This window comes from Rissa tridactyla, chromosome 19, assembly GCF_028500815.1.
Source record: "Rissa tridactyla isolate bRisTri1 chromosome 19, bRisTri1.patW.cur.20221130, whole genome shotgun sequence".
NCBI classification, from domain to species: domain Eukaryota; kingdom Metazoa; phylum Chordata; class Aves; order Charadriiformes; family Laridae; genus Rissa; species Rissa tridactyla.
Window position 1 is genome coordinate 5,764,835 of NC_071484.1, and position 17,366 is coordinate 5,782,200.

The window sequence follows — 17,366 nt, forward strand, 5'->3', positions numbered from 1 at the left end:
TTTCCCAGGCAGCGCGAGATGGATCTGTTGGAGAAGGGCTTCCCTACTCCCAACTCTTGTGACCATAGCATGAGGTGCTGTTGCCATCTGCTGGCTTCTGATACTCGGTTCCTGGGTGACAGGGCTTCATTTCAGGGTCTCCCTCTCTGTGCGGGAGCCTGTGACGCTCTGAGCGGTGTCTTGCTGCTGCCTGAGCCCGTGCAGTTCGGCTGCGGGGACGCGGTTGGGGCTGTGCTGCCGGGGCATGTGGCAGAGCTCCCTGGAGCAGAGCCTCCTCGCTGCCGGCACCGTGCTGCCATGGGGAAGGGCTGCCTGAGCTCGGAGCAGCTTTGACGCAAGCAGGCGTTGCTGCCTGCATACCTGCTGCCTGCCTGGGCCTGAGTGTGGGTGTTTGTGGTGTTACACACTGGGCCCGAGATGGGCTTCCCCCTCCCTGCGCCTGGGAGCCCAGAGAGGGCTCCAGTAGCCCCTTTCCTAGCTCATTGTGGGAGAGAGTGGCTACAGCAGGGGCACCCTGCACCCAGCCAGACCCCCCCAGCATGGCCATCTTCCCATTCCATGGCATGGGCCAGGGAGCGAGAGGCTGTGGAGCCGGTGCAGATGCTGACAGCAGCACGAGGAGGGAGTGAAGGCGGCCCCAGCCTGCCTGTTCCCTGGGTGAGCTGGTGAGTGGGGCCGCACCTGCCCCCTTGGGAGCTTCTCGCATCCCCCCACCCCAAGCAGCACCCTCTCACAGATCCCTTCCCTCCCTCTGGGTCCGCTGTTGGCCCTGGTTTGTGCTGCCCTGGGGCACCAAGAGAGGCTCTTCCCTCTCTGTGCATCCACCTCCCCTGGCATCAAGAGCTGGGACCAGGTCCCAGCCTCCCCTTCAATCAACACCAAGAGAACACAAGCAGGATCTATGCAAAAGGATTTTTATTGGATACAAAAGCATTCCAGTATAGCGAAAAAAATGACATCATTGCTGAGGGAGCTTGTCCGGGCTAAAACCCGAGACTCGCTGCTGACTGCTCCGGTCCTGCCGCAGGCTGTCGGTTCCTCTCCCATTACATCTGGGCTTTCTTGGTGGCTCCATCCTCGGAGGCTGGTCCGGGCTGTGGGGCTGCAGGGCCGACCTGGATGGGCACGTTCCTCTCCGAGGAAGCCGGCAGGGCCAGCCGGGGGGCCTCGATGCGCAGCTGCCCTTCCTTGGACAGGGAGCATGTCAGCGCCTCGGCGTCCACCTCCTCGGGCACGTCCCACTCCCGCTTCAGCACCTCGTACTTGTAGGAGAAGGAGCCCTTCTCGTCCGTGTTCTGCGTCTCCTTCTGCCCCACCAGCACCACCTTCCTGCCCACCACCTTCACCGACAGCTCCTCGGGAGCAAAGTTCTTCACGTCCTGGCAGATGGAGAAGCCGTCCCCGGAGCCCTGGGTCAGGCTGGTGCTGGGGGCTCGTTCCAGGGCGGCGGCTCCTTGGCTGGTCAGGAGCTGCTCGAAGCTGCTCATGAACTCCCGCGCTTTCTCCATCTCCTGCTGCAGCTCGGTGAAGATGGTCTCCGCATGCGGCCAGAGGGTCCTCACCGTGCCCAGCCGGCTGGCCAGGGAGCTGGAGGCGAATGGTGCGAGGTGCATTCGGCAAAGCATCTCTGGTGCTGGTGCTTCTGGTTCTGGTTCTGGTTCTGCTTCTCGTCTGTCCCCTCCTGGGAGCGCTCTGTCCCTCCGCCGCTGACCGGCGGCTTTTATTGCCGTTACCGGGAGGCGGGGCCCGGCCCCGCACATGACGTCACCCCCCGGGAGAAGGGCTCAGCTCTTTCCAGCCCGTTCCAGCTCATTCTTGTCGCTGGGGCGGGAGGGGCGGCCCCCGCTGCCGTCGCACCCCGCATACCTTCGCCCTTAGTCTCGCAGCTCCGCTCCCGTGGCTTATAATTAGCAGCATCACCTCAGCCCCCGGCCGGGATGCCTGAGCCGCCCCTGCCAAAAATCTCTGCCCTTTCTACTTCCCAGGCAGGGCGCGGGGCTGGGCTCCTCTCCTCTCTGCCTTCCCCCCCCCAGCTCCTCGCCTGTGGCCCATTCCCCACCGTCTGCAGGCAGGGGAGCCCCTCCGCCCCCCGCCCCATTTGCAGGACCCACATCTCACCCTCAGGTGAGACCAGAAACCAGCCCAGGGGATTGTCAAGGGGCTGGGACAGGATAAGGGCAGCCCCTGGGGGCAAGGGGGGACCTAGAAAGTGCGAGAGGCATCTGGCAGTGGGTGACGTAAGAACACGCTGCTTTGGGGGTGGGACTGTCCCCATGCTGGCCGAAGTGTCACACTCCTGGCACAGCGTAACTTGCGCTCTGCCGAGCCCCCGGCGCGAGGGCTGCGGGAAGGGCTTTGCTCGCCCCCCGCCTGGGGGTCCCGCAGGTGTTGCTGCATCACGGTGGCTCTGCAGAAACCCGAGCTCCCGGCGGTGACTGCGGGTCCCTATTTGCGGCGCGTGACGCGTCCCCAGAAGCAGGCGCTGCTATTTTGGCTGGCAGATAATCAGCCTCTCAAAAATAGGCGATGGCTCCAGGAGGGTGCGTGGGGAGAGAGCATTCTGGAAGGGGCACACCCCTGGGCCGGGGAGGATAAAACCCGTCGCTCCCGGCCCCAGCCCAGAACCGCTCCAGCCCCTGCACCCAGCAGAGCCACAGCACACGTCGGGAGCACACTCCGAGAGCAGAGATGCTTTGCCGCCTGCACTTCATGCCACCCACCTCCAGCTCGCTGTTCCCCTGGCTGGGACCCGTCCGCACCCTCTGGCCGCATCCAGGCACCCTCTTTGCCGAGCTGGAGCGAGAGCTGCGGCTGGAGATGGAGAGGGCTCGGGAGTTCATGAGCAGCTTCGAGCAGTTCCTGAGCAGCGGGAGCAGCCCCAGCCGGATCGGCATCGCCGCTGAGCGAGCCCCGAGCACCAGCGCGGCCCTGACCCAGGGCTCCGGGGAGGGCTTTGCCGTCTGCCAGGACGTGAAGGACTTTACGCCCGAGCAGCTGTCGGTGAAGGTGGTGGGCAGGAAGGTGGTGCTGGTGGGGCAGAAGGAGACGCAGAACACGGACGAGAAGGGCTCCTTCTCCTACAAGTACGAGGTGCTGAAGCGGGAGTGGGACGTGCCCGAGGAGGTGGACGCCGAGGCGCTGACGTGCTCCCTGTCCAAGGAAGGGCAGCTGCGCATCGAGGCCCCCCGGCTGGCCCTGCCGGCCGCCCCAGAGAGGAACGTGCCCATCCAGATGGGGCCAGCGGTGGCCCAGCCAACAGCCAGCACTGATGATGGAGCCGAACGGGCCAAAGCATGATGGGGAACGACACGGGGCCGGGCTGAGCCCGGCTGCCAGGGCAGCTGCCGGCCGCAGAGCGGGAACACACCGGGGTTTGCGTGACAGCCCGGCGGGGGGGGTGTCTCTGCCCAAAACATGTAGCTTTTTTGATATGTAATAAATATTCCTGACTTTTATTTGTGCGGTTTCTGTGTTTGCTGGTATCGCCTGGCCCCACGCTTTGAAATTCTCCTGGCGGTGCCCACACAGTGGGAAGGCAGCCCGGGAATCCGGGCTGTGCTGGCACCGGGCATGTTCCTGGCACCTCTCCCCTCCCTGCCGTGGCGGAGGAGGTTGTTTGAGGGGCTCCAGCTCATGCAGGGTGTTCAACATCCCTGGGGGGGCCCTGAGCATCCCCCTGGCTGGCCATTGGGCACCGGTCCCCAACTTCGGGATGGTGCTGGGACATTCCCCTGGGGTACCCGCTGGGTCACCAGCCGTGCCAGCATCTCCCGTGCCGTGCCAGCATCCCCCGGACCGTGTCCCCCCCCGGCTCGCCATTGCTGGCACCTTCCAGGCGCTGCCCGCTCCTTCCCCGCCCAGCCTGCCGCCAAGCCACGCCCCTCCAGCAGCCAAATGGGCGGGGGCTACCATAAATGGGCATGCGGGGGCGGTCCCACTCCATTGATCCCTCCCGGGGTAGGCGGGCATATGACCAAACAGGGGCGTGGTCAAACTCCATATTAGGAGGAGGGGGCGTGGCACAACACTCGTGTTTGCACTTAGGAGGCGGGGCGCAGGAGGTAGGGGCGTGGCCTCGCCCCATATTTGGAGGAGGGGGCGTGACCGCAGTCCATATTTGGAGGCGGCTGCGCGGCGCGCCCGTGCAGCACCGAGCACCGCCGAACCGGGCACGGTACCGGTTACCGGAGGGGCGGCTCCGCCGGGCAGTGATGGTCCCAAGCCGCCAGCACCACCCAGGGAGGGTGTCTTGTGGCGGTCGGTCGCCATCGGGCCCGGACCTCGACCCTTTTTGGCCGGTTCGCGCCGCCCGCAGCCCCGGGCGGGAGCTACGCTCCCGTCCGGGGCTGCGGGCGACGCGAACCGGCCCCGGGAGCGCCGGATTCACCCCCCCGCCGCAATGGACTACCGATCCCGGCGTGCCCGGCGCGCAGGCGCAGTGAGCGCAGAGCGCACGCCGGGCCCGGCATGGCGGAGCCGGAGGCCGCGCAGCCCGGGCGGCCCCCACCGGGCCCGGGAACGGCGGCGGGGAGCGGTGGGGCTGGAAGCGGGGGGACGGCGGCGGCAGGAGGAGGAGGAGGAGCGGGATCTAGTGACCCGGCGCGGCCCGGGTTGAGCCAGCAGCAGCGGGCGAGCCAGCGCAAGGCGCAGGTGCGGGGGTTCCCCCGCGGCAAGAAGCTGGAGAAGCTGGGGGTCTTCTCGGCGTGCAAGGTGGGATGCACCGGCACCGGGAGGAACCGACGGTGTGGGGGGGTGTGAGTGTGCTGCGGCGGGAACGGGCGGGGGGTGCAGGAGGGGGATGCAGGAGGAGGGCACTGGGTGGTGCGGGGGGTGCAGGAGGGGGATGAAAGGACGTGGATGGGGAGAGGGTGCAGGAGGGGGATGAAGGGACGTGGATGGGGAGAGGGTGCAGGAGGGGGATGAAAGGACGTGCATGGGTGGGGGATGCAGGAGGAGGGTGCTGGGGTGCAGGAGGGGGATGCAAGGACATGGGTGGGCAGGGGATGCAGGAAGGGGGCGCTGAGCCGTGCAGGAGCGGGGTGCTGGGTGGCGCAGGGGGTGCGAGGACACATGTGGGTTGGGGGGTGCAGGAGAGGGGTGCAGGAAGGCGGTGTAAGGATGTGCATGGGCAGGGGGTTGTAGGAGGAGGGTGCTGAGCTGGGCAGGGGTGCAGAAGGAGGATGCAAGGCCATGCATGGGCAGGGGATGCAGGAGGGGGGTGCTGGGCGGTGCAGGAGGGGGTGCAAGGACACAGATGGGCAGGGGCAGTGGGAGGGGGATGCTGAGCTGGGCAGGTGGTGCAAGGATGGATGTGCACGGGCAGGGCGTTGCAGAAGAGGGGTGCCGAGCCATGCAGGGGGTGCAGAAGGAGGATGCAAGGCCGTGCGTGGGTGGGGATGCAAGAGAGAGGTGCTGGGCTGGGCAGGGGGTGCAGGAGGGGGACACTGGGCCGTGCATGGCCGGGGGGTGGAGGAGAAGGGTGCAGAGCTGTGCAAGGGAGGTGCAAGGACATCCATGGGCAGGGGTTGCGGGATCCTGGGGCTGCACACGGGGGAAATGTGGGAGAGTGTTGGGGTGCTGGGCCGTGCAGGGGGGGTGCTGAGGAGAGCTGGGTGCTGGGGTGCGTGGGATGGGCGGAGGGGGCTTTGTTGATGGGGGGAGTTGTTTGGCGGAAGAAGGCGGCAGCCTTGGCATGAGACAGTGCATGGGCTGCTGTGTGACACCCTCTCCTGTCCCTCCTCCCAGGCCAATGACGCCTGCAAGTGCAATGGCTGGAAGAACCCCAACCCTCCCACCGCCCCCCGCATGGACCTGCAGCAGCCGGTGACCAACTTGAGCGAGCCCTGCCGGAGCTGCAGCCATGCGCTGGGTAATGCCCCCCCACCGGGTGCCCGGGACCCCCCTGGGGAGGGGGAGCAGGGCTGACCCCCCCGGTCTCACTGCGGCTTTCTCTCCACCCCAGCGGACCACGTGTCCCACCTGGAGAACGTCTCGGAGGAGGAGATCAACCGGCTGCTGGGCATGGTGGTGGACGTGGAGAACCTCTTCATGTCGGTGCACAAGGAGGAGGACACGGACACCAAGCAGGTGTATTTCTACCTGTTCAAGGTGCGTCTGGGGCTGGGCACGTTGCACAGGGTCCCTCAGCACTGCCGGGGAGCTGGGGCTGCTGTCCCACCATGTCCTCTGCCTGCTCCCCTGGGAGCTGGGGCTGTGACCCGTCCCGCCAGCCCAACCAGAGACCTGAAACACCGACCCTGTCCTGGGAGCCACCGCCCTCCTGGCCCTGAGCTCCCCTGGGAGAGAGGTTTCCTCTCCCCGTGCTCCAAGGTGGATGCTGGCACCTCCCTGGCTGTGCAGATCGGTGCAGCCCCACGGCAGAGTTCTGCCGCTTCCACCGCTCCCCGTGTGCCTGGTTCTTGGGACTTCGGTAACCGTGTCCGACGGTGTCCCCGCAGCTCCTGCGGAAGTGTATCCTGCAGATGAGCCAGCCTGTGGTCGAGGGGTCCCTGGGGAGCCCCCCCTTTGAGAAACCAAACATTGAGCAGGTGAGGCCGCTGTCACTGATGACTTGTCCCGTTCTGCTGCTCTTGCATGGTCCCCTTCCTCTTTGGGGGCCAGCACCTGGCGCCCCTCCACCGCCCCTTTCTCTCCCCAGGGAGTCTTGAACTTCGTCCAGTACAAGTTCAGCCACTTGCCACCCAAGGAGCGGCAGACCATGTACGAGCTCTCCAAGATGTTCCTGCTCTGCCTCAACTACTGGAAGCTGGAGACGCCATCCCAGTTCCGGCAGCGCTCGCAGAACGACGATGTGGCCACCTACAAGGTCAACTACACGAGGTGAGAGCGCGAGGGGGTCTGAGCCAGCCAGCCGGGGGTCTGCCTGCCCCGTGGGGCTGACCCCTGGCTCCCGGGCTCTTCACCTCTCCCCAGCGCTCCCAGGCGAGGAGAGCAAGCGGCCAGTGGGGAGGCTGCTTCCAAATAACATTGGCTGTGACCCCCCCGGACACCCCCTGCCCTCATCCCTGCTCCCAGCAGTGTATTCCCAGGTGGGATGAGTGGTCCCAGCCCCGTCACTGGAGCGTGTTCCTGTCTCCTAGGTGGCTGTGCTATTGCCACGTGCCGCAGAGCTGCGACAGCCTTCCCCGCTACGAGACCACCCACGTCTTCGGGCGCAGCCTCCTGAAGTCCATCTTCACGGTCACTCGCCGGCAGCTGCTGGAGAAGTTCCGGGTGGAGAAGGACAAGCTGGTGCCGGAGAAGCGGACGCTGATCCTCACCCACTTCCCCAAGTAGGTGCCCGATGCCGGGGATGGCTGCTGTGCCATCGGGGGGGTTCTCCTCCCTCGGGGCACTCGCACACCGTGCGTGATGGCGTGTGGAGCTGTGGGGCTGCGTGGGGCTCGCCACCGACGCGCTGCTCCCCGCCAGGTTCCTGTCCATGCTGGAGGAGGAGATCTACGGTGAGAACTCTCCCATCTGGGAGGCCGATTTCACCGTGCCGGCCGCAGAGGGTGCCCAGCTGGTGTCTCGCCCGGGTATGTTGGGGAGCAGCTCCCCCAGCTCAGGGGTGTAGGATAAAGGACCGAGGTGTGGGTGAGCCGGTGACGGTGGCTGGGCTGCTGCAGCGTGGCGAGCTGCTTGCTGGCAGTCGCGGGCATCGTTGGGTCTCTTCCAGCCGCGGTCAGCACCGTCGCTGTGCCCACCACTCCGCTCTTCAGCAAGAAGCTCAGCAGCAGCAGCTCTGCCGCGAGCATGGACGCCAGCACCCCGGAGCCGCTGCCAGGTAAGGACGGAGTGTGCCCGGCGCCAGGGAGCTGGGACCTTCCCCAGTCCCTCCGGGTGCTGGATGTGCCGCTCCGCTCCCAGGGGAGAAGCGGAAGCTGCCCGAGAGCCTGACGCTGGAGGACGCCAAGCGGATCCGCGTCATGGGAGACATCCCCATGGAGCTGGTGAACGAGGTCATGCTGACCATCACGGACCCCGCTGCCATGCTGGGCCCCGAGGTATGGGGTGGAGGGCACTGAGGCGGCACCGGTGCTCTCCAGGGCCCGCTGCTTTCCTGGTGTGCCAGGGCCCGGCTGGGGCCCTCCTGGGGAGGGTGTGCGGGGGTCAGTAACACCCCCCCACCACCACCACCAGACCAGCCTGCTGTCGGCCAACGCGGCGCGGGACGAGACGGCGCGGCTGGAGGAGCGCCGCGGCATCATCGAGTTCCACGTCATCGGCAACTCGCTCTCGCAGAAGTCCAACAAGAAGATCCTGATGTGGCTGGTGGGCTTGCAGAACGTCTTCTCGCACCAGCTGCCCCGCATGCCCAAGGAGTACATCACTCGCCTCGTCTTTGACCCGTGCGTGGCTGGGGAGGGGGGAGCGAGGGGGGGGAGCTGTGTGGGGGGCTCCCCCTCTCACCCTCGGCCGTGCTGCCCGCAGGAAGCACAAGACCCTGGCGCTGATCAAGGACGGCCGGGTGATCGGGGGGATCTGCTTCCGCATGTTCCCCACCCAGGGCTTCACGGAGATTGTCTTCTGCGCCGTCACGTCCAACGAGCAAGTGAAGGTGGGAGCGGGCAGGCGGGCAGTGGGCATGGCATGGCATGGCATGGGGGTCCCTGGCAGCCCAGAGCAGGGGGGCTGCAGGGTGGGGAGGAGCCGAGGCGGTGGGGCGCAGGATGGCCTCGCTGTAGCTGGTAGAGCCTGGATGGGGTCCCAGCCCTTGGGGTAGCCAGGCTCACTCATAACTAGCCACCCCCAAGCGGCAGCAATTGCTCTGGGACACCTTCAGCTGCCCGTGTCCATGGGTGCGAGGGGGGGCTGTGTGTCCTGTCTGCCTGGGGGGTGCTTCGGGGGGTGGGGGGGTGGTGTGTCCCTGTCTCACGGTGGCTCCCCCAGGGCTACGGGACGCACCTGATGAACCACCTGAAGGAGTACCACATCAAGCACAACATCCTCTACTTCCTCACCTACGCGGACGAGTACGCCATCGGCTACTTCAAGAAGCAGGTGGGCTCCTTCCCCCGGGGCAGCCCCCATCGGCCCTCCTGCCCCCCATCCCTCCCCCCCACACCTGCCCCCTCCCTCCTAGGGCTTTTCCAAGGACATCAAGGTCCCCAAGAGCCGCTACCTGGGCTACATCAAGGACTACGAGGGGGCGACCCTGATGGAGTGTGAGCTGAACCCCCGCATCCCCTACACCGAGCTCTCCCACATCATCAAGAAGCAGAAGGAGGTACGTCCTGCGGGGGAGAGGGGGGGCGGTGGGGTGGGCACTGCCCCCTCTGCCCCTGAAGGCCGGGGAGAGTGTGGGGATGTGACAGCCCTTGGGAACTGGCCCTTGAACTGCCTGGGAGCAGGCTGTCGGGGCAGAGAGGGGACGCTGCGGTTTATGGTGGCCAGGGCTGGCTGCGGACCCCCGTGGGGTCCCGTGTCACGGTTTGTCTCCCCGGAGCATCCCTGCTCACCCTCCCCCCTTCCAACCCCTCCACCCTGACGCAGATCATCAAGAAGCTGATTGAGCGGAAGCAGGCGCAGATCCGCAAGGTCTACCCTGGCCTGACCTGCTTCAAGGAGGGCGTGCGGCAGATCCCCATCGAGAGCGTCCCCGGCATCCGTGAGTCCTGCCGGCTCCTGGCGGGGAAGGGCTGGCTGGCGGGGAGGGCTCCGTCCTCCCTCACCCGTGGGTGTGGGGCAGACCTGGTGATGTTTACCCTTGATTTCCAGGAGAAACGGGCTGGAAACCGCTGGGGAAGGAGAAGGGGTGAGTGCTGCACTGGGCAGGGGGAAGGTGTCCTGCGGCAGCTGGGCTGCGAGGGCTCGGCTCAGGCTGCTCCTCGCTCCCGGCGGTGACCCAGCGCTGGGCTGGGGGAAGGCTGCCCGCCCTGGGGTGACTTGCACTGGTTTTGTCCTGCAGAAAAGAGCTGAAGGATCCGGACCAGCTCTACAACACCCTGAAGAACCTCCTGGCGCAGATTAAGGTGCGGGAAGGAGGAGGAGACCCTCGGCTCCAGGGTGTCCGTCCCCCTGGCAGCCCTCGGAGCTGCGTTCCCTGGGACAGGTCCCCCCTAGGCTCTGCCCTCAGGGGGAGATGGGGTGACCCGGGCGCAGGGGGAGCAGGACCCCTGTGTGCGGGGGCTGCCTGCGCTCGCTGCTGTAACTTGCCCCTCCCCGGCCCTTTCCCCAGACCCACCCTAGCGCGTGGCCATTCATGGAGCCGGTGAAGAAGTCGGAGGCGCCAGACTACTACGAAATCATCCGCTTCCCCATCGGTAGGTGGTTGTGCCCGGGGCAGGATGGCGGAGGGAGGGCTGCAGACCCCCTGTCTGGGGAAGGGCGTCCATGCTGGGGAGGGGGTGTCGTGGCTGGGGGTGTCGGGATGCTGGGAGCCCCGGGACGGTCCAGAAGAGAGGGATAATTCGGGACCCTTGGTCAGTGTCCAGCTCCATGGCTGGGGGGGAGCAGGGACCTGGGGGGGGCGGTCCTGACCCTTCCCTACCCCCAGACCTGAAAACCATGACGGAGCGCCTGAAGAACCGCTACTACGTCACCAAGAAGCTCTTCATCGCCGACCTGCAGCGCATCATCACCAACTGCCGCGAGTACAACCCGCCCGATAGCGACTACTGCAAGTGTGCCAACACCCTGGAGAAGTTCTTCTACTTCAAGCTCAAGGAGGGGGGGCTCATCGACAAGTAGGGGAGCTGGCCTGCCACTGTCCCCCGCCCCAGGAGGGACAGGGCCGCCTGTGGGACTTGGCCCCACTCCGTGGGCTGGAGGGTTTGTTGCTGCTGAGCAGCCTGGGGGAGCTGAGCCCTCCCTCTGGGGGGTGGTGGGGGTGTGAGGGGAGCAGGGGGTGCCCGGTGCTTTTATCCCCGAGCTGCTGGCTGCCTCTCCTGGGGGCGTGCGAGCAGCAGGGCTGGAGCTGCCTCATGGGGCTCTGCCCAGGGCAGGGGCAGCGCTGGGGTCCTGCCTCTCCCTGGGGGCCAGGAGCCCCCCGGGACCAGCACTTCCCTCCTCCCCAGGGTTGTGCCTTCTGCCCCGGCTCTCCCTGACAGGGCAGGGGCACACAAGTGCTTTGGTTTTCTGCTTCCGTCCACGCAGGGGCAGCCCCTGCCCCTCTTCTTGAATGTAGGGCACGGCTCAGCCCTGCCTGCCCTGGGCTGCGGGCAGAGATGCTGCTCGTGGTCCAGGGTCCTGCTGTGGGGGGCTGCTCTGCCCCTGTGCCCCCCAGCTCCTGCTGCCTCAATCGGCTCTTCCCGCCCCTCCCCGCTTCTGGAGGTAGCTCTGCCCCCAGGCTTGCCCCTCGCCTGGCCAGGGGGGTGGTAAGGGCTGGGCTGGCCGGGGCTGCTGCTCCGGCTCCCGGGGCAGGGGGATGCCCGTTCCCCTGCTCTGCCCCTGGGTGTGGGGTTGGCTCCTGCTCTCGTCTCCCTTCCCTGCCCTCTCCTTGCACCCCGCAGGCCCTGTTGCCCCCCAACGCCTGCCTGGGTGCTGGGCCGGGGGATGCCTGACCCCGGCATTGACTTGTCCCCCACCCTCGCTTGGTCGCCCGCTGCCTTACCCCGTGCTGCCATGGCCGTGGGGGTGCTGGTGATGCCCTGTGGCTCGCTGGCCTTGCCAGGTGGGACCAGCCCCCTCCAGCCCTTCCCCGCCACCCATTCCACATGACTGTTGTTTTGTTTGGGGTTTGTTTTGGTTTTGTTTTTTGGTTTTTTTTTGTTTTTTGTTTTTTTTTTTTTAAATAAACGTCATTGTGCAGACTCAGCTCCATCCTGGAGCCTGGCCCCCCAGCGCAGCCAGGCGTGTTGGCAGCCTGGGGTGCTGGGGGGGGTATTTGGGGGTGGGAGGGAGAGGAGCAGGTCGTGGGGAGGGGGATGCTAAGAGCCCCTGCGCTGGGCGGGGGTGCACAGACTGGGATGAACTGGGGTGTGCGGTGCTGCCCTGGGGGGCTGGCCAGGGAGCAGGGGCCGGTTGGGATGCGGGGGTCGGGGCTGGGGGGGGGGACGGGACTGTACCGGGGCTGCGGGAGCTCCGCCAGCTTTCGGTTTCTCTTTGTGTCCGGGGCCGGGGCTCCCTGGGGGGGGCTCCCGACAGGTCCCGGTGCTGCGGCCGGCGGGATCCCCCCTCGCTGGGGCTCCGGCAGGAGGAGGCGCCGCCCGCAGTTTCGTTTCCCGGCCGGGCCCGGGATGGGGGAGCGGCGGAGCGGGATGGAGCTGCGGGGGTACCAACGGGAGGCGGTGGGGCCGGCGCTCCGCGGCCGCAACAGCATCGTCTGGCTGCCCACGGGCGCCGGCAAGACCCGGGCCGCCGTCCACGTCTGTCGGCAGCACCTGGAGAGCCGGCCGGGCCGCAGGGTGGTCGTGCTGGTCAACAAGGTGCCCCCCCGAACCCCCTCCCCTGCCCCGGTGGTGACGGGGTGCCGGTCACCCGCCGTCCCCCAGGTCAGTGGTCCCGGGCTGGAGCTGAGCGGCGGTGGGGGGGTCTGGGGGCGCAGGTGCACCTGGTGGAGCAACACGCCAAGAAGGAGTTCCACGTGCTGCAGAAGGACTTCAGGGTGACAGCCATCAGCGGGGACAGTAGCCACAAGACCTTCTTTGCCTGCGCGGTGAAGGAGAGCGACGTCGTCATCTGCACGGCCCAGATCCTGCAGAACGCGCTGGCCAGTGGGGAGGAGGACACGCGCGTGGAGCTGACGGGTGGGTGCGGGACCCCCAGTGCTGCTCTCCCCATGGCTGGGCTGGGGTGGGACTGCCCTGGCCGAGCCCCCCGCCGCGGCTCACCCCGCTCCCCTCCCTCGCCCGGCGCAGATTTCTCATTGCTGGTGATCGATGAGTGCCACCACACGCACAAGGAAGCCGTCTACAACAAAATCATGCTGACTTACCTCCAGCGCAAGCTCAGCGGGCAGCAGGACCTGCCACAGGTCCTGGGCCTGACGGCGTCCCCTGGCACCGGGGGGGCAACCACCTTCGAGGGGGCCGTAGAGCACATCCTGCAGGTGGGTCCTGCGCCCTGTCCTGTGCTGAGACAGGGTGCAATGCCGTGGGCACAGCTTCCCCTGGGGTGTAGTGGGCCATCCCTTGGGCTGGGTGTTGATAACCCTGTGTGCAGGCGCTGGGCAGCTTGGTGGCCCGGGGGGGACATCCCCAAACTCGCCGGGGTGCCAGCGAGCACCACGCGGCGTGTCGCCCTGGGCTGCTGGGGCTTAGGGCTGGAAGCGGGGTCTCGCCCTCTCAGATCTGCGCCAACCTGGACACCGAGAAAATCATGTCAGCGCAGGAGGAGCTGCAGCAACTGCAGAGCCACGTCCCCCAGCCCAGGAAGCAGTACGACCTGTGCCAGGAGAGAGCGCAGGTGAGGGCGGCCAGGGGCCAAGTCCCTCCATCCCCTTAGCACAAGCCACGCTGAGGAACCGCTTGACCCAGTGCTTTGGTGCAGGGGAATCCTGCAACCCTCTGGGTCCCACTGTGCAAACATCCCCTAACGCTGGGCCAGGCTCTGGGCTGCACCTCCGAGGCTGTCCGGAGCAATGTCCCCAATTCCCCAGGTCCTGAGCCCCCCTCTGCTCCCAGGACCCCTTTGGCGAGCGGCTGAAGATGATGATGAGGCGGATCCAGCAGTACATGGAGGTGCCGGGCCTGCCGCAGGACTTTGGCACGCAGGTTTACGAGCAACGCATCGTGGAGCTGGAGAAGAGAGGTGAGGCGGTGGCAGCCGCAGGTGTGGTGGGGCAGAGCCGGCAGCCGCGGTGCCAGGCGGTGACCGCGGCGTGCCCCGTGCCTCGCCAGCGGCAGAGACGTTTTGTCGCAAGACGCGGGTGTGCGCGCTGCACCTGCGCAAGTACAACGACGCTTTGCTGATCAACGACACGGTGCGGATGATCGACGCCTTCCAGTGCCTCCAGCAGTTCTACGCCGCCGAGCGGGACACGAAGGACCCCACCGAACAGTTCCTCACCGCCACGTTTGAGGGTAACGGGGGGGGGGCCTAGGGGAGGTTGGTGCTGGCTGCGTTTGGGGGGACAGGGAGCCCCTCTGATGCCCCGCTCGCCTGCGCAGAGAACAGGACGGGCCTGCAGGCGCTCGCCGGCGACCGGCGCTATGAGAACCCCAGGCTGGGCAAGCTGGAGGAGATCCTGCGGGAGCACTTCCAGCCCCTGGGGGCTTCTCGCGGCATCGTCTTCACCAAGACCCGGCAGAGCGCCCACAGCCTGCTCAGCTGGCTGCAGGACACGGCCGCGCTCCGCGGGCAGCACATCAGGGCTGCCGTCCTCACCGGCGCCGGCTACAGCAACCAGACCAGGCACATGACGCAAGTGAGCGGAGGGTGGGGAGGAGCCGGGGCTGCCCCTCTCCGCACACTCTGTGGGTGCCGCGGGTGCTGCCAGGGCCTCGGAGCCCTACGCAGCTGCTGAAGCTTCGCCCCCTCTCCACCCCCCCGCCCAGAACGAGCAGCAGGACGTGATCAAGCTGTTCCGCGAGGGAGCCCTCAACCTGCTCTTCTCCACCAGCGTGGCCGAGGAGGGGCTGGATATCCCCCAGTGCAACATCGTGGTCCGCTACGGGCTGATGACCAACGAGATCGCCATGATGCAGGTATCTGCCCGGGCTCCCTCCGGCTGCTCTGCCCGGCCCCATGCCGGGGGCAGCCTGCCAGGATGCCCCAAAGCCGTGGGGGTGGGACACGGGGGGTCCTGCGTTCCCCGTGCCCGCTGGCAGCTCCCTGGGGATGAGCCCAGCCCCTGGCAGAGCATCTCTGCGAGGCGCAGCAGGGTGCGGAGAGCGGATCCGTCCTCGCGGGGTGGCACGGAAAGGCAGGGGGGATCGGCCGTCTCCCTCCTCCGCTGACCGCAGCGTTTGTCCCTTCCGCTGCAGGCCCGGGGCCGTGCCCGTGCCGAGAACAGCGTCTACTCGGTCCTCGCCAAAGCCAACAGCAGAGAGGTCTCTCGTGAGCTGCTCAACGAGGACCTCGTGGAGCTCATGGAGCGGGCGATCAGAGCGGTGCAGGCCATGCCCGAGCAGGAGTACCGCCTCAAGGTGAGCGCTGGGCACTGCCCTGGGCACCAGCAGGGCCAGGCAGCTCCTGCCCGCGTCTGCTGCTTGGGGACAGCCCTCTGCACCCTGCTTCTGACCGCCTGCTCTCCCCTCGGGGCAGCATCACCTGCACGGGGCAGCGCGTGCCCATCCTGTCCTGCTCATCCTGCTCTGCCCACCCTGCCGTGCTGCTCGCGCTCTCCGGGACGGCGCATCTCCCCGCGGCCGCGTATCTTGCCGTGTCTGCTGTCTGCCCGTGCCCATTGCCCTGTGCTGACCCCCGTCCTCCCCACCGTCCTGTCCCGTCCCCCCCCCACCCCCCCGTGCAGATCAGGGAGCTGCAGCGAGTGGCGGTTGCCAGCTGGCTGATGAAGGAGGCCAGGATCAGCGAGAGGCGGCAGCTGCATGACCCCGATGCTGTTTACCTCTACTGCGTCAACTGCAACACGGCGGTGTGCCGCGGCAGCGACCTCCGCACCGTGGAGGGCATGCACCACGTTAACGTCAACCCCAACTTCGGGTAGGAGCCAGGCGCTGGCGGGGGCGAGCGGGCAGAGCCCGGCTCTCGGCGTCACTCGCTGGAGCTGCCGCACTCTCCACCCAGGACGGGCAGGGGGTGGCAGCAGCCTGCTGCCAGCTCGCTCTTGGGGACACCGGTCCAGGGAGGTCGCGGGGGCCTTGTGGGACTGTGCGACTACAGTCGCACACCCCTGTTTCTTTCTGTCCCTCAGACCATTGTCCTTAGAGCGCCTTTTGGCTCCTTCCGTGCAGGTTGTATTACAGAGTTTCCGCTGGGAAGCTGCAGTTCCAGCGGACTTTCAAGGATTGGGAGCCCGGCTGCCGCATCGTGTGCAGTGAGTGCAGCCAGGTGAGTGCGGCACGCGGCAAAGACCGCGTCAGCGCTGGAGGGGCAGGGGGGGGCCGTGCCTTGTGCCCCAGCTCCCAGCTGTGGACTGGAGCTGCATCTCCCTTCAGCACATGCCCGTGTGACGTGCTGCTGCGCGTGTGGGACATGGACACGGGCAACGGGCTCCAACGGGGGACGTACCCTGGGAGCAAGGAGCTGCCTCCGTCCCGGGTGTGCGTGGTCCCGCAGAGGATGCTGTGACTGTCCCCCCCTTGCCCACACAGGACTGGGGAATGGAGATGATCTACCGGCACGTGAAGCTGCCCATCCTCTGCATCAAAAACTTCGTGGTGGAGACACCGGCTGAAAAGAGGAAGTATAAGAAGTGGAGCGCCGTGACGTTCCCTGTCAAGGAGTTTGACTACGTGGAGTACTGCTCCAGCACCTATGGCCAGTCCTTCTAGCACGGGCTGTGCTCAGAAGAGGACTATTCTCTGGGACAGTGGGACCCTTCCCCTCACCCTTGGCGTGGGACCCTCCCTCCAGGCCTGTGCAGACAGAGAGCCAAGGCTCGTTCCTCTTTTCCTCACTGCACTGAGCTGCCGCAAGCACATCCCTTGCCAGAGCCCGCGACTGCAGGAGGAGACTTTGCTGTGCCCACGCAGAAAGGACAAGACACGGGGATGGGAAAGCACCCGGACCCTTCCCTGCCCGCTGGCGGCTTCTCCTCGTGCCGCTGCCGTCCCCTCCTGCCCCCCAGTGCTGCCAGGTTCGGGGGGTGTCTCCACAGCCAATTAGCCACCCTGCCAGGTGAACCAGCCATTTCTCATGGGCTCGGGACACGGCCCAGTGTTTCTCGGGCAGCCTGCCGCCTGCTTTGCGAGTTTGATGGTCCTCCATTAAAAATATTTATGTGCGCTGGGAAGGAAGGAAGCGTTGGCAGTTTCATTCGTTGCGACAGCTCGCTGTGCGCAGGCAGGTTCGATGTGGGACAGCCCTCGCACCGGAGCCGGACCATCTCATCGCCCGATGAAGAGCCAGATCCCACTGTGCTGGCACCGCAGCGGTCCTCGGGGGGGGACACATGCAAGTGCCTGGGGTCACGTGTGTGGGGCTGCCCCAGTCCTACCCCTCCCTGCAGGCCCACCTGAGCGACCCACATCACCCACCCCCCCAAGACCAAACCTTCCCCCGTCCCAGAATAAGCCTCAACCCCTCCAGGTCGGCTCGGCCCTACAGGAACACAGCTGGATTTGACCTTCTGGCAGCGATGAAAGGGCTGCTGGGGCTGAACCGGGGCACCCAGCGTGGTGCAGATGGAGTCACCCTGCCTGGGTGCTGGGCTCGGGGAAGGGGCTGGGTGTCCCTGCCCCGGCAGCTCATGGTCCCCCGTCCCCACTCCAGGAGCTCAGCTGGAGCCGCCGCGGGCGATCAGGGCTGGCCGGACCCTTTCCTTCCGAGCCGCGGAGGCCTCGGGAGCCGCAGGGCTTGCA

General features: G+C 66.8%; 4 protein-coding genes across 5 annotated transcripts; 3 read left to right on the plus strand and 1 right to left on the minus strand.

Annotated features, from left to right (window-relative positions):
• Positions 1–898: 898 nt before the first annotated feature.
• LOC128919114 (heat shock protein beta-11-like) lies at positions 899–1,818 on the minus strand. Its single transcript, XM_054224103.1, has one exon. It carries the CDS (start codon positions 1,758–1,760, stop codon positions 1,047–1,049), a length of 714 nt encoding a protein of 237 aa, XP_054080078.1. The 5' UTR covers positions 1,761–1,818; the 3' UTR covers positions 899–1,046.
• A 270-nt stretch (positions 1,819–2,088) lies between these two features.
• On the plus strand, positions 2,089–3,455 carry LOC128919116 (heat shock protein 30C-like). The gene has a single exon (XM_054224107.1). The coding sequence runs from the start codon at positions 2,689–2,691 to the stop codon at positions 3,295–3,297; it is 609 nt and encodes a 202-aa protein (XP_054080082.1). The 5' UTR covers positions 2,089–2,688; the 3' UTR covers positions 3,298–3,455.
• Positions 3,456–4,365: 910 nt separating this feature from the next.
• On the plus strand, positions 4,366–10,832 carry KAT2A (lysine acetyltransferase 2A). The gene is made up of 18 exons (XM_054224093.1): positions 4,366–4,710; positions 5,746–5,869; positions 5,963–6,108; positions 6,459–6,548; positions 6,659–6,840; positions 7,101–7,292; positions 7,432–7,538; positions 7,679–7,786; positions 7,870–8,006; positions 8,143–8,351; positions 8,434–8,560; positions 8,893–9,003; positions 9,086–9,229; positions 9,496–9,610; positions 9,721–9,757; positions 9,911–9,974; positions 10,181–10,265; positions 10,499–10,832. The coding sequence occupies exons 1-18, from the start codon at positions 4,468–4,470 to the stop codon at positions 10,690–10,692; spliced, it is 2,415 nt and encodes an 804-aa protein (XP_054080068.1). The 5' UTR covers positions 4,366–4,467; the 3' UTR covers positions 10,693–10,832.
• A 1,218-nt stretch (positions 10,833–12,050) lies between these two features.
• On the plus strand, positions 12,051–16,802 carry DHX58 (DExH-box helicase 58). 2 transcript variants are annotated; one of them, XM_054224094.1, is made up of 12 exons: positions 12,051–12,368; positions 12,488–12,689; positions 12,801–12,991; positions 13,105–13,347; positions 13,566–13,692; positions 13,782–13,964; positions 14,052–14,308; positions 14,439–14,588; positions 14,868–15,029; positions 15,356–15,546; positions 15,798–15,894; positions 16,158–16,802. In XM_054224094.1, the coding sequence occupies exons 1-12, from the start codon at positions 12,180–12,182 to the stop codon at positions 16,335–16,337; spliced, it is 2,172 nt and encodes a 723-aa protein (XP_054080069.1). In that variant the 5' UTR covers positions 12,051–12,179; the 3' UTR covers positions 16,338–16,802. The 2 variants fall into 2 exon arrangements, with proteins under 2 accessions (XP_054080069.1, XP_054080071.1); XM_054224096.1 differs by having other exon boundaries at positions 12,054–12,368; positions 13,231–13,347.
• The last annotated feature ends 564 nt before the right edge of the window (positions 16,803–17,366 follow it).

Bases quoted from the DNA above. Each gene is read 5' to 3' on its own strand.
- KAT2A (XM_054224093.1), top strand. From the start codon at position 4,468: ATGGCGGAGCCGGAGGCCGCGCAGCCCGGGCGGCCCCCACCGGGCCCG. The intron at 9,611-9,720 runs GTGAGTCCTGCC...CTTGATTTCCAG, and splicing joins CGAGAGCGTCCCCGGCATCC to GAGAAACGGGCTGGAAACCG. The intron at 10,266-10,498 runs GTAGGTGGTTGT...CCCTACCCCCAG, and splicing joins AATCATCCGCTTCCCCATCG to ACCTGAAAACCATGACGGAG.
- DHX58 (XM_054224094.1), top strand. From the start codon at position 12,180: ATGGGGGAGCGGCGGAGCGGGATGGAGCTGCGGGGGTACCAACGGGAG. The intron at 13,965-14,051 runs GTAACGGGGGGG...TCGCCTGCGCAG, and splicing joins CCTCACCGCCACGTTTGAGG to AGAACAGGACGGGCCTGCAG. The intron at 14,309-14,438 runs GTGAGCGGAGGG...CCCCCCGCCCAG, and splicing joins AGACCAGGCACATGACGCAA to AACGAGCAGCAGGACGTGAT.
- LOC128919116 (XM_054224107.1), top strand. From the start codon at position 2,689: ATGCTTTGCCGCCTGCACTTCATGCCACCCACCTCCAGCTCGCTGTTC.
- LOC128919114 (XM_054224103.1), bottom strand. From the start codon at position 1,760: ATGTGCGGGGCCGGGCCCCGCCTCCCGGTAACGGCAATAAAAGCCGCC.